We start from the raw sequence: 14,412 nt of genomic DNA, 5'->3' as shown, positions 1-14,412 counted from the left end.
GTGTGACTTGTCATGGGGCCTTGGCGAGCAGCTCAGTGTTCACCTGGGCTCTAGATGGTCCGGCCTTGAATTTCCTCAGTTCAAGTAATCTGTTCACAGAAATCTTAGCTACTTTACAGTGTCTAGCCTACAGTAAAGGAGGAGAGCCACACAGGACATAGGGCAAGGTTCCTATGACTACACTGTGGGCCGCTGTGTCTTCGGATGGCGCAGAACCTGCAGTCACCAACCCTCCATAGGAGATGAAATGCCCACAGCAGCTCCTGATGCAACCTACACGTCCTATCTTCAGCTGAGAAATGCAGCCAGCTCCATCTAGGCCCTGTTGAAGTTTCAGACAATTGACTCATACATGCTCATTGCAGATACCAACAGACACGCTCTGGTGAAGGTTTGATTTCTTTTTAAGGGAAGAATCAGACCACAGAGGGCAATCAGTATAGTTATTGAGGGTCCAGAGCTGAATTTCCATAGAACCCACTAGAGAGTCACCTGCACATTCTTTCACTAGAAGTGCTAAACACATGTGCAAAGAACAAGTGGAAACCGAGGCAGCGATCTGCACTCACTCCCCATCAAGATGACAGAACTCAGGTTTCATAACCAGGACCTGCTTCAGATGCTACATGGCAAGTGTGGGCTCAGCCAGGCAGGAGAGAGGGAGCACAGTGTACTTGGAAAAGGGAAAAGCAAACCAGCCTGAATCAGGCCCTGCAGTTCGCCCACTACGAAATGATCGCTGCACACATTCATGTATTACTATGTCTTAGGAAAGAATTAGTTTTAATTACAGCAGGGAGAGAATGAACGGGCTCTGGTGAGTTAGCTGGCAAGCTCCACGGTGCTAATTTGTTAATATCGTTAGCATCGCTGCAGGTTGAGACCATAGGTCCTGCCAGAAAAGCCTACCCTGCCACGTGCCCTGGAGTTTACATCGGCACACTCAGTACCACGCTCTGAAACCCTGTGTTGTCACGGGCACACTGGCTGGGTTTGTGGAGTCTGTTTGCAGCTCAGTCGGTCCTTAAAGGCATCAGCGACACACAAATCATAATTGAGATGTTTTTCTTTTTTTGCCAAATTACTTTCAATACTTAAAGAACTGGAACAAAAAGCTTTTTCAAGTGATGCAGCTGCAGAGAAAAATCTATTGGGATCAGCTAAAAATGTGTTATTTCTGTGAATGTGTGAAACCTCAAAAAAAAAAAAAAAAAAAAAAAATCCCAGGCATCTGAGCAATATTACAGCAGTGACAGCCTTGTCCAGAGCAGTGGCTGCTTTCATGCGGCTTCTCTGCAGGGCCCAAGGAGGCAGGGATTAGCGAGCCTGGGTGAAGAGGAGGGAGGCAGCGCAGGGTAAAAAGGGCCCGGCATGAGTGTCTGCGGTCCTGCTCTTCTGCAGTTGTTCAGAGTGATGGCAGACAGCACGATTTACAGGAAGGTCATGTCACAGCTTCTAAAAATCCCGCTACTCCAGAGGTGACAGGGACTGTTTTGCAGTATTTGGGAGTTATGTCTGGATATTATTTTGGCAGTAGGAATAGTAACATGTTTTATGCATTTCACACATTAAGGTACACAAAAGTGATTTTAAGCTAAGCCAAGTGTATTACAACAATCAGCGGTAATTCGCACTGGTTCCACAATCAGACACAGATGAATATAAGCAGACGTGACATTTGGAAGTCCCCAAATTTCTTCATTCTCTAGTATGTATTTTAACCTGGGCATCCCAGATATTCACTGCCCTACCATGGGAATGGACAAACATGAAGTAAACATAGGTTTTTTTTTCTCTTATTATATGATTACATTGTCTTTGCTTCTGTGACTTTCATTTTTCTTGAAATGTTTAGTTTTGACTTAACCAAAATTTCAAAAGACTCATTGTACGGAGCCATCTATCTGCTGTCCCTCATGGCAGTGGCTTCTCAAGGACATGATGTCTTCTGTCTCTTCCAGGGAAGAGACCACGCCATGGTCAGGATACTTTACACCAAGGAACTGTTGTTTCTCTACTTTGCAGGGATCTGGGTGTGAAGTTCCGGCAGGCATGGCCAGGGACAGCAAGGGCTTCCAGGGTGATTTAAGATGGAAACTTGCTCCAAACATAGGCTCTGGCTCCACCATTGGCATTTAAGAGCTAGAATGACTTCTCAAAACACCAGGGGTCAAAGTCTTATAGTAGCTAGATTAGATGTTTTCCCAAGAACACAAGGAACACAGGATTTAAGTGAAGCTTCCTCTCAGTCACAAAGTTGCAACTATTCCTAGAAGGCAGGGAAACACAATGCTCTGTTCCTTTCTTGGCAATATCCCATATTGTAGAGCTTTTTTGCCATTATGAACACACAAAAGGCCTACATTGTTCATGAATTGCCAGTAATATTTTTGAAACAAGCTGACTCTCTCTGCAGCCTAGGCTATCTTAGAGCAAACCATGTTGTCAAGACTAGCCTCAATTCACTGCGATCCTCCTGCCTCAGCATCTCAAGCATCACCTGCATGAAGATTTGATATGTGGCAGATATGTAACCACACATACTGCATGGTTAACGCAGCACATACAAGAACCACACGGAGATCTCTAGGGAAACATTCTTCCTCACAGCACCAGCAAGAAGACCCTTCCTCTCACTACAGCCTTCTGTGGGAGTGCCAGTGAGCATGAGGAGTACCGTAGGTGCCAGTCTCCGAGCTGGCCCCTGAGCCTGGCCTATTCCAGGAGGGAGGTAAGCCCTGCTGCAGCCAGGAAGAGCCCCAAGCATGGGACACTGCTGCACTTCGGTAGGACTTCACCATGTATGTCTTCCAGTGTAAAAACACTTTCCATCGTGATTGATCAAGACTCTCACTATGTTTCCTTCCTTGTCTCGGGTTTGCCTGCCTGTTTTTCTGTTCGTTTTTTCTTGAAGACAGGGAGGGGGTGACTGATAAGGGACTAAAGAGCAAAAATATCCCCTAGCTGCGGCTGTCACCTGTGAAAAACCACCTGAGCAGTTTATCAATACTGCAGCCTCCTGGACACCCCTCAGAACTCAGAGAGAATCTGCAGTTGTAACAGGCACTGCAGACACCCTGCAGGAGGCAGTCCTTGGGTAGCTCTGAGGCACAACTGACTTCCTTTCTTCCTGTAGGGCAGCCATAGCTGGCCTTCAGTGACTATGTAGAACAGGGATGGAGCAGGTGGCTTTTGGGATTAGAATTTGGCCAAGTCTGACTGTGGGGAGGTTTTGCTCTAGCAGTGGACGAGCCCTCTTCTATCCTACAGGGCAGCACAGAGGAAAAGTGTGGTCTCCACAGGGTGACTTCTAGAAGGCGGTAGGTCTTGTTACCTCTGGAATGTACGTGTGCGCTTGGAAGAGGTGCCCTATGTGCAGACAAGCACACAGGAAGGAGTGCTACAGACTAACACACAGAAATGTTCCCATCACAGGTCAGCCCTGGCACAACGGGGTTACCTATGGCTTGTACTCACTAATCGTGTACTCGCTGTATTAAGCGATTCTAGTGTTTTAATACAACTTGCTAAAAACAAACTTCAACCCCAAATGTGAGGAGATCATCAACATCCACAGAAGCCAGCTGCTCCGTCAGAGGGCAAGTCCCTGGTACTTCCCGCCCACATCTACTGTTTCTCAGGGAGAAACAACTGTCACCCTCACACAGACATTGCTTCTGTAATTACTTGCTCACCGAGGCTGGTGACAGTGTCTACACAGGAGAATTTTTTTTTCTGGTGCTATTCACCTTGAAAGTGAATGCTGTGATGCTGGGGACGTATAGGGACCACTAATGGAATCTTAGAAAATTCCATTGCTACCCTGCCTACATTGCCTTCCTTCCTCTGTAGGTGTGATGGTTTGTATATGCTTGAGCCAGGGAGTGGCACCATTAGGAGGTGTGGCCTTGTTGGTCTAGTTCTGTCAATGTGGGCGTGAGGCTTAAGACCCTCACCCTAGCTGCTTGGAAGTCAGTTTTCCACTAGCAGCCTTCAGATGAAGATGTAGAACTCTCAGCTCCTGCACCATGCCTGTCTGGGTGCTGCCATGCTCCTGCCTTGATACTGGACTGAACCTCTGAACCTGTAAGCCAGCCCCAATTAAATGTTGTCCTTTTAAGAGCTGCCTTGGTTGTGATGTCTGTTCACAGCAGTAAAAACTAAGACAGTGGGGTACCTTGATGGAGGAATACCTTGCTGCTACCTGTGGGATTTTATCATCTCCATGGTCCCAAGCCACAGAGGTAGATGTTACCAGTCACTCTCACTGTGTAGGTAGCACAGAGCTCCAGGGAGCAGCACAGTTGAAATCCTACTATTCCTGTTCTTCTGAGCACAACACACTCACAATAGATTCAAAAGACCTGCCAACAGTCACAAACACTAGATGGTCAATCCTCCTTGGGTATGCTGAGCGGATTACTTTCTGTCGGGTAGCATCCAACTTAATAATGTGGAAATAAAATCACATAAATGTGGAGAACAAAATTTGATAAATGTTTAAATTGTTAAAAATTCAATATTTTGAAATGTACAATGCCATGAAAAATATACTACCATGTAATACAGAAAGCTGTAAGGATAAATGGCCTTTCACTGAACAGGTTTCCTCTGCATGAAGCAATGAATCGCTGAATTATCTGAGTAATAAAATGAAACCCTTTCTGTGAGTCCCCATAAAACTGGTTCTTGCTTAAGAATACATACATCTTCTTAGTCAGGGCTGAGTGCCATATGTTTGTTATTAGTATTTTGGGGGCTCTGGGGTTTAAAGAAAAAAGAAAAAAACGAGTACTGATAACAGTAGATAGAAATTTATTCCAGTTTCAGTTGTAATTTTATCCTAGGAAGCTAGACAGACATAGGCCATCTCAACCCCAGACCCTCTAAGGCCTGGGCAGCATTTCAGGGAGGTGGTGGGTCCCCGTGGGCAGGTGCTGGATCTGCATACTTCATTTCCCTAAAGAACCACCACATGCTCGACTCTAGGAAGTGATACTTAGGGACTGCAGACCCTCTGTTTAGATCCCCGCTCTAGTCTCTGTTTCTCTAAACTTCCAGAGGACAGATCAGGAAGGCCACTGTTAAATGAAGCCCTAAAAATGGCTCTGAGGCTCATGCCCGGCCCCTCTGGGTTGACAGAAAGCTCTGGGAGCAGTGTGGGCCTCTCCAGCATACACAGACAAAGCTGTGTGACTGGGAAATGATGCCCATGGGGAACCAGGGCTCACAATGGTTCCTGACATGTCCCAAAGCTTGAGGACCTGCCATGCTTACATCAAGTCTGTGTGAAACAATGGTGAGTCCTACCAAAAGGGGTGTTACAGGTCAGCGGGGTCCCAGGTTACCACTTCTGAGGCAATGCTCATCTCTGGGAAGCTCTGGGTTGGAGAAGTGGCTCAAGGCCTTAAGTAATGCTCAGCATTGGCTAGGAACCTGCAATGTGCTAAGCAGGCCTGAGTTTGTAAGAAGGCAAGAGTGAGAAGTATGGAGGGACAGAGAATTAACCACAGCCAGGGCAGCTCTCTTTAGAGACGAGCTCAGACAGCACTGAGGAGCTGCCAACCGCCATACACCTGGAAAGTGATGTCTCTGAATGGGAGAAGTTCTCCCTCTGCTCAGCCTGCAAGCCCTTCCTGTTCAGCACAGATCCTAGATGTTTACCTCTGCTACCACCAAGTGACAGTTCCTGCTCTGGGACCCTTCAACCCTCTTAATAACTCTCTTAATGACAAAGAGAATGTAGAATGTGTAGTTGAGTTTGCATCCAGAGACACAGGAAACATGGGTGCAGTATCCAAACAACGAAAAGATATGTACATCAAGTAAATCAAGACACCATCCCAAGCCTCAGACTAAGCAAGTTTTCTGAGGCAGAACATCAGACTTATCCATGCGCACTGGGGACTCCGAGTCACTGGGGCACATTCACCATGTGCCTGAGAGGAGGGCTGAGGAACACAGGGGGCCTCTAAATCAGAGGCGCTGGTTACCTGTGGAGCTGTTCACCATTGTGGGTGTCATGCTGTAGGGTTGGGCCTGGGTGCCCATCATGCTGGAGTTGTTGTTCATGGGCTGGTTGTAGGGAGTGCTGGAGGCCACGAGTCCACTCTGGTTCATGCCAGGAAAACTGCCTTGCCTGCAGGGAGAGGAACAGGCACAACACACTGAACACACGGTGACGATCGGTGCCCTGGCACTCATCTCAAGATGCATGGGCAGGGCTGGTATTCTTCAGAGAGGTTTGACTCTACTGGTGGGTTAAAATTCAAAATGGGAGTCATAGGAACGCAAGGTACATTCTTAATCATGTCAAGATAAACAGAAGCAGGAGTAAAAGAAAAAGCAGGACTTGAAATAAAAACAGGAACTACATAAGCAAGCCAAATCAATTTCTAATTTAAAAAAAAATGCTTTTCCCCCCTTTATCCCTTTTGGCACCAGGGATCAAATCTGGGTGGTCTGCTACACTTTCTAGCCCAACACTCTAAGGACGAGCTATAGCCTCATCTGCATTAAGATTTATTTTATTTGTCTGTGTGTCGGGGTGTGTGGAGGGATATGAATATACATGTTGCCATGGAGACATGAGATGTTGGCCCTCTGTGAATCTGAGTCACAGGTGGCTGTGATATGCCTGATGTAGGTGCTGGGAGCTGAATTTGGGTTCTCTGCAAGAGCGCCGTGTGCTCTTAACCACTGAAACAGCTTTCCAGCTCTACTATCTAAGCAGTCAGACTACTCACACTGCTAATATCCTCAGGTCAAAACCAGCAGTCAGAAGTGAAAAAAGCCAATGAGCGGTGTTGAATGCTATTAAGATAATTCTTTGCCCTCCCTGCTTCCACTTCAGCCCTATTATTTAAGTTTTTGAATTGGGTCCTATAAAAAAAAACACATCATCAACACAAGTGGTTTAAGCAGTGGTGGGGAAAACGACAGATTTCTGAGGATGGAGTCACAGGGAAGGAAGATCGAAAGGACCTTCACTTCAGAGATCCACCTCTTAGGGAGTCAGTTTCCGGTCCTGTTAGTAAGAGACACTTTTCTTTCACTCTGGGCTTCTGGCAGTGAGATGGGACAGGGGCAGCTCTGCTAAGTGCACAGGGAGAACCCACTGCAACATCACTGGCTAATGTGTGCAGGACCTGTATGGGACTCTCCCGGTACAAGTAAAGCTTGCCTTCAGTAACCAGTGCACCTCTGCAAAAAAGCCTGCCAACAGCAATGCTGCTGAGAAGAGGCTCAAGTTCACCCTTAAACCACGGAGTCATTCTCTAAGCTACCCTGGTGGCTTTTAACAGAGCACTCAATGGTATCACAAGATTTAAATGAGTCAAATAAATTATTGTTCAAAACCATTAAGTTTATTCTTTTGTGCATCAATTTCTACTGGATTCAACTTTCTGGCTTATATAAGAAATTAAGAACTATTTTTTTTTTTTAAAATCAAAGTATCAATGGTTTAAGCATTTGTTTTTTCCTTTTTATAAGTGGTACAAACCACTCAGGGAAATCCTGAACCTGTTCTCCCAAGGGACTTGGGAAGATGTTCCTGAAAGAACAGTGTGTACATGCATGGCTCTGGGAGCCACTGCAAATGTCCACAGACTGCGTACCAGCATCAGAGTGCCCACTGTATTTGGTGCGGGTAGAGCTACCATTACTTAGTGGCTCTCAACCTCTAGGTTGTTGCAAGACCCCTGTAAAGAGGCTAGAGCCGTCTTTCCATATTGCTTGGCTCGCAATGCCATTCTTAGGAACACTGTGTTTATTCACAGAGACAACCTAGGACCCAGCAGAGAATGAAGTCTGCACGGTGACAGGCGCCATTAATTATGGTCATCTTTAAGCACCTACAACGTTCAGGACCATGAAGCCGAGTGTGAATGAAAACAATGGTTTCTTAAGACACCTGTGCTTATGAAGGCAGGAAAGAAAATGAGAATATGACACTCACTAGGCAGGTGACAATGTGCACCATCACCGACCCTAGTCTATGATTTCTCCATTAGCGGTACCCACAATCACAAGACAAAGGTGCACATTACAGTTAAAAAAATAAAGTCTTAAAAATCACAGAAAAGCCCTCAAACACTTAAAAGTCAGGACGTTAGATGGGAGTTGTCAGTTACTATGGTTCCCAAACCTGGAGTTTGAAGTGTGGTTATAAAAGCGAGTCCTGACGTGGCCACCGGGGGTCCTGGAGCAAACCACTTGTGTTAGGAGAGTTCAGTGTTTCTATCTGAATGTGGGTATGTACCAGGACTGAGAGCCAGCGTTAGTCACACCCAGCACTGATGAACACTTCACACACTTAGGTTTTCAGACTCCCAAGGAGGGTGGGTGTGATTATGCTCATGTGCAAATTAAGCAGATGTGGATCAGAGGTTAAGTAACTTGCCCAAGGTCACACACAACAGGAAGTGACAGGATTTGACAGGACTCCTAGCTGCTCTCAGTCCTGTGCACTTCTGTTCTCAGGGCTCCCAACACCACAGACACTGGTGGCAGCCTCTGATAGTAACAGAAAATAACAAGACAAAAAGCTCTTCTCTGGGTTTGAAGGTACCATCATGGGAGGCATGGCGTTAGACATGGCTCTAACAGCTTTCTGGATCCCTGTGTCTAAGGAGAGGACTCTTGTGTGACAGGTGTCTTGGGAAGCTGCAAAAATAAAAGTGAGCCCGTCTTGTTGAGTGTCACAGCACTATCGCAGGTTCTCTTTATGTCAGCTAAGGAGAGCTAAGGGCTGCTAGGAACAGAGGGTAGCAAGCTACTGCAGCCTGCAGTGCACGCTGCTGGGTTTAGAAACCATGAATCCTGGGGCAGAAGCACAGAGTGGCCAGCTCTGACTCCCAGAGTTCAAACGTGGGTGTTGCTGATATGGGAGGATACCTGTGTCTCAGGACATACTTAGTTGGCAATTCCAAAGACCACAGCAGCCTCAGTTAACTGCTTTGGGTTATGGTCCCTCAAAAGGGCTGGTTCCTCTTGGGTGTCACTCCTTAATTGCCAAACACCTTTCTTTTCACAGAAACATCAAGAGAGCTAAGAAGTAACTCTTTTTTTTTCTTAATGGAAGTTAAGACTATCAAAACAAAGCCAGGCCAACCTACAAGTTGAAATGAGCAGAGCATTTCGATGCAAAGCCCAACCCTAAATGTGAGCACTGCTTACGAAGCAAGCTGCCAACCCACCTTGGCCTTTATGGGGCTGAGGTTTCTAAGTCTGGGTGAGGGGGTTTTGTGAGGTCATGGCTGCCCTGGTTCTGCGGAGTCCTAGCCGACAGCAGTGGCAGTAAAGTGCAGCACTGGAGGCTGTGGGGACACAGCACACAGCTTACACCTGCACTCACCCGGGCCAGCTCATCTCCAGCTTGATAATGGCCAAGGAGGAAGGGCCTGAGGTTTGGTTCTTCAGTGTGCTGCCCCAGAGAATCACCAGAGCCTTAGTTAAGCAGGCCTTGGAGTGGGATTAGGAGCAGAAGCAACCTGTCATTTTATAATGGAGCCCAATTTACAATAAGGCCAGAAGGTGCTGCCCTGAAGCTCCGGATCCCCAAACCTTTCTGAATACAGTTACCCTTTAACAAGACAACCTGTGAAGGTAAGCCAGCATCACTGGATCTTTTCTGGGACTTTCCATTTAAGACATTAACATTTTTTAGAATCTATTTTTACTTTGTATGTCTAACTGTTTTGTTTGGATGTTTGTATGTGTATCACATGTGTATCCGGGGCCTGAGGAGGTCTGAAGAGGGCATCAGATACCCTGGAACTAGGAGTTACATAAGGTTGTGAGCCACTTTGGGGGTGTTGGGAATTGAATCCCAGTTTTTTTTTTTTTTTTTTTTTTTTTTTTTTTTTTTTTTTTTTTTTGCAAGAACTAGCAGTACTAACTGTTAAACCATCTCTTAGTCCCATCTTAAGGCATTTTCTTGGTTTAAGAACTAACTGTGGGTCCCTGTAAAAACACAGGACCACAGACTATTTAAACTGTTCCACCCTTTGTGGGAGAAGACACTAAGAAAAATTAAGCAGAAATCCCTTCTGTTCAATCTGACATTACACTCATGGTTATCTGTTCAGGGCTGGGGCTGTACACAGGACGAGTGACAAAAGGTTCCAGGGACAGAGCAGTGGCCAAAACAATCAACAGCCAGCATAAAGCTACAAGCTTGCATCTCACAGACAAGAGAGGTCCATACACTATCTGGCCTTGCAGTGAGGGAGAAGAGCGCTCTCTGAGGAGGAGGTAACACCACATGGCCTAAGATCTGAGCCAAATGAAAATTAACCATGGAGGAGCAAAGACCACAGAAGCCTGGCTGAGGCCTTTGGTATAAGCGCAGCCCAGGAAGGAGGGGCACAGTGGCTCTTGGAGGCTCTGCCCTCATCCAGACACACACAGAGGTCCAGGGTACTTTTCAGAGCAAGGAGGTTGTTAAAGACAGGGTTTTAAACACACCAACCACCGTGCTGTTGGCAGAGTGACTGAGAGTGTAGTATCTGAGTGAACAGAAGAGATTTCTGAGTAACTTTGCAGAGTCTTCTGGGAGGGGGGGGGAAAGGGTGTGGAATAGTTGTTTTGTTTAAATAGCTCGGGGCCCTGGGCTTTTACAGGGATCCACAGTTTTTAAACCAAGGACTCTGTATCTCTGTTGGTCTTGTAGGCCCACTGGGAAGCAAGACAAGACGAAACAGGAGGCAGAGGGTTGGGTAGTTCAGAGGACACAGAGAGAATGAGACAAATGGACAAGGAGTTTCATTTCTCTTTGAAGGATGGGCGAACAGTAATTTTCAACAGAGGAGCAGTGGGGACTTTGCCAGCACATACTCCAGAACACTCTGCAGTACAGAGGCTAACTCTCCAGGTATAGCGTTTCTTGGCCCTGAGCCAGTATCTGTGATCTGGGAATCCTTCCTCCCAGAGGCTTGGTGAGGCTCTGTGTCAGACAAAGGTCACACCACCACAAACATCACAGCATCTTCCCTTTGTAAGTACTTCACTTGGCTATTGTGCCACCGGCAGCAGCCCCTCCTATCTGTGCCTCACCTATCCTTCCTGGATCCCAGACCAATGAAAAGAAATGAAGCTCAAAAGCTTTGACATCAGAGTATAAAGAAAATGCAAATACAGTGTCTGGCAGTTTGGATTTTATTGGTGACTAAGGATAGTTTCGTCATCATCAAAGGTGACTGATGTGTTGTGCCCACTCTTCTGTTTTATGCACCATTTACTAGTAATGGCGCAGAACTGAACTAAGGTATTCTGAACACACTAAACACAGATTCTCAAGTGTTCACTGCCTTGCACAGAGGACAGCAGTGGCTCTCACAGCCTGTACTTTCCCTGCTGGGAGTGACTCCAGGGCCCTATGGGTTGTGTACTGAGAAAAGTCCAATTGCTCCAACAAGACACTCACAGACCTTTAAGATACATGCAGCATGAAGGAAAAACCAGCTGTCTTCAATGTGCCCACCTAAAATGCCACTTTCTGAAGAGAGTATCTTGTGTATTGTATGGTTCCTCCACCTGTCAATAAAAAAACCTACAGCCTATAGGAAAGGGTAGGCTAGAAGGTGGGACATCTGGTAGAAAGGAGTCTGGATTGAGCCGATGGCAGTAAAGTTTGCCCTGGACATGGAGGAGACACATGGTACCTGGGCAGAGGAAACCATCCACGTGGCAGAACTGAGATTAGAAAAACGGGATATTAAGTTATGAGCCAGTTGGAGAACAGGCCTAGATAGACGGAAAAACACCTTAACTGTTGTACTTAGTGCTAACTTAGCATTTTATCTTGAGGTTATAACAGCATTAAGGAAATTCTCAATTGGCAAACAGGGACTGCTCCTCTGCAGTGTTAGGAATATCCACAATGGATGTCCCTATGCTTCCCGAGTACCTGCTTCTGGGTGGTACGTATGAGCAGCAGCGTCTGCAAGTATCCTAACAGAGTGAGGCTGAGGGGTTCTGGAGCTCTGTGAATGCCTCAGACATTGAGGGGCTAATTAACAAGCACCGAGGAGTAATCAAAATGAGGGTTTAGCAGTGAGATAATTAAGAATATATGTATCTTGCAGGCATTTATTGAGATCTCTAGTACCTTAGTAGAACTGTCACTCAAGTTACAAAATTAATTTAGGTCTTGAGTTCCCCATTCTATCTGTTCTGTCTTGGCAGTATTTCAAACCCATAAACAAGCGTCAGACTTCTCCAGAGAACAGATACAGTCATTTAAGACAGGATTTCCCTCTGAAGCCCAGGTTAGCCTGGTGCTCTCTATGCAGTTGAGGCTGTTCTTGGATTTGTGGTAATCCTCCTGCTTCAGCCTCCCAAGTGTTATGTGGTATGAGCACCATTCCCAGTTTATCATTTCTGAGTTTTAGAATAGCCTTCAAAGTTTCTTAATAAAGCTCGGCCATAAGATCATTTAAATTAGTAAAAGCCAGATTTCAGGCCCTGGCCTGTAGGTGCCTAAACAAAGGCAATCTAGTGTGAGCGAGGGATGGGCCTTAGGCTCTCCAGCTGTCAGCTTGCTTGTTAATGACAGAAGTTCAGGTCAAAGTAAGTATGAAAAACTAGAGGAAGAGGGGCTCGCAGGGTGTCACACATCCTAAAGCCCTTAATATAGTAAACTATGTAAGTAATACATGAGCAGCCAGTCAAGAGTCTGCTCCCCCTCGTGGCCTGTCAAACTGCAGGACACCAAGCCCCAGCACACTCTCTGCACACTCGTGGACAACCCCCGCCCCCTGGGTTGAGAACACCTAACCACACCCAGTGTTGCCCCGAGCCAGGCAGGCTGACAAGGCTGGCCTTGACTGCACGAGTTGGGATGCACTGGGCACATTGCTGAGTAGCCCAGTGGGTGGGGTCATGATGCTGACTCTGGGTGAATGGTTCAGCTTGGTTAGCTGTGTGGAGAGCCAGTAGGAGTAAGGTAGATGAGGAAAGGAAGAGACTAACAAAAGGGTGGTCCTTTGTCCTTCTGAGTAGAAGGAGGACCTCAGTGTCTGAGACACCAAGAGGCAGTGAGGGGTCTGTGGAGAGGAGCTCTGGCCTGAGTTAATAGTCAGGTTTGCATCAAGCCTCTTTTCTCCCAGGCCTGCCTAGAGTGGCAGCTCCAGTGGCCTTTTGGCTTGATGCCCATCGTGGGGAAGACAGTCCTGCAGCGCTCTCTCCTTCTCCCACCTTTGCTCATCAGGAGTGCTTTGGGGGAGCAGGGGGTTCTGGGTGCCTGTACTCAGCTGAGTCAGCTTTCTACACAGAACCACCTAGGACATCTGTCAAGACCATAGCCCCACCCCCCAGCCCCGCCTGCCTGCGGTGACAATTGCCCATTAGATTATGGACTTGAAGTCTATTTAAGGTTTGCAGTACGTTTGATTTGACTCACTGAGTCTCATCTTTTAAAGAAAACCCTTTCAGTCCTTTTAGAATTTATGTTTTACTATATTTTTATCTGAATATATATATTTTACAGTAATAATTCATAATAATTTTGTAACTCTGAAAGAGTTAATTGAAATCACAATCTTAAAATGACAGAAAATTCATTCATATTCTAAGTTTGGAATAGAAAAACATGGGCCAAGAAGGGGAGCACAGTATTTAGATGATAACACAAAGGCTTCTCTCTCATTTCAGACATAAACACTCGATTTCAGCCCTTGGAATCTGTTCCCTTTGTCTTTCAATAACACGACTTTTCAAATCATAGCTATTATGTTGAAACCTAATTGTCCAAAATCCAAAGGGCTAAATCTTAGTTAATTCAAATCACTTACCGTCTCCTGCATGGCAACCCTACTATAACCAGCGGCTTGAGCTGTGGATTTTTTTTGGGGGGGGGGTGGGGGGCTGGTGTCTGACATTGTAATGCACTCTCTCCATTAGTGGCTGTATGTCCATCAGCAGCAGAGTGGCACTAGGCTAGCCTCAGAGCAAAACCCTGAAACGTTACCTTGCCGGCAAATGGCAGAGCAGTATATGAATTACAGAGGAAGGAGGCATCTCACAAGTGTCTCTGCAGCGAAGCCAGTCTAACATCTGTCGGTGTCAGGTCCAGCTCCTCCTCCAGAGGGAGGCTGCTGGCTGCCTAGTGCAACCATCAGCTCCTCCAACACTTCAGGTGCTTGTGTTGTTAGCCATAGTGTAGTGACACCCAAGTGACCCAAAGGTCACATGGTAAGAGGTGAGAGGTGTCATCTAACAGTCACAGCTCCCTGCTTGGTCAGAGCATTAGAATGTTAGGCGTACGGGCTCACATTCCAGATTCGCAGCCGGACTGCCTTCCTGTCAAGCATAGTGAGACTTCTAACTGACGGATTCTAGCATTATTTTAAAAACTAAGTCTGAGTCTCCTGATGCTTGCTGAGACCATGGAGACTTCTCCAGGGACAG

The 14,412-nt window shown here is 46.4% G+C and overlaps 1 protein-coding gene across 1 annotated transcript in view; it reads right to left on the bottom strand.

Annotated features, from left to right (window-relative positions):
• Positions 1 to 14,412, bottom strand: part of ARID1B (AT-rich interaction domain 1B) — a 333,380-nt gene that overhangs the window by 30,053 nt on the left and 288,915 nt on the right. Inside the window, exon 9 of the mRNA XM_080941684.1 lies at positions 5,994 to 6,139. Within this exon, the coding sequence (XP_080797810.1) occupies positions 5,994 to 6,139 (146 nt within the window). The remainder of the gene's footprint in view (positions 1 to 5,993; positions 6,140 to 14,412) is intronic.

The sequence above is a fragment of the Micromys minutus genome (genome assembly GCF_963924665.1).
Source record: "Micromys minutus genome assembly, chromosome: 30".
NCBI classification, from domain to species: domain Eukaryota; kingdom Metazoa; phylum Chordata; class Mammalia; order Rodentia; family Muridae; genus Micromys; species Micromys minutus.
Note: the sequence above shows the minus strand (reverse complement) of the source record. Positions and strands in the feature narration are given on the sequence as shown.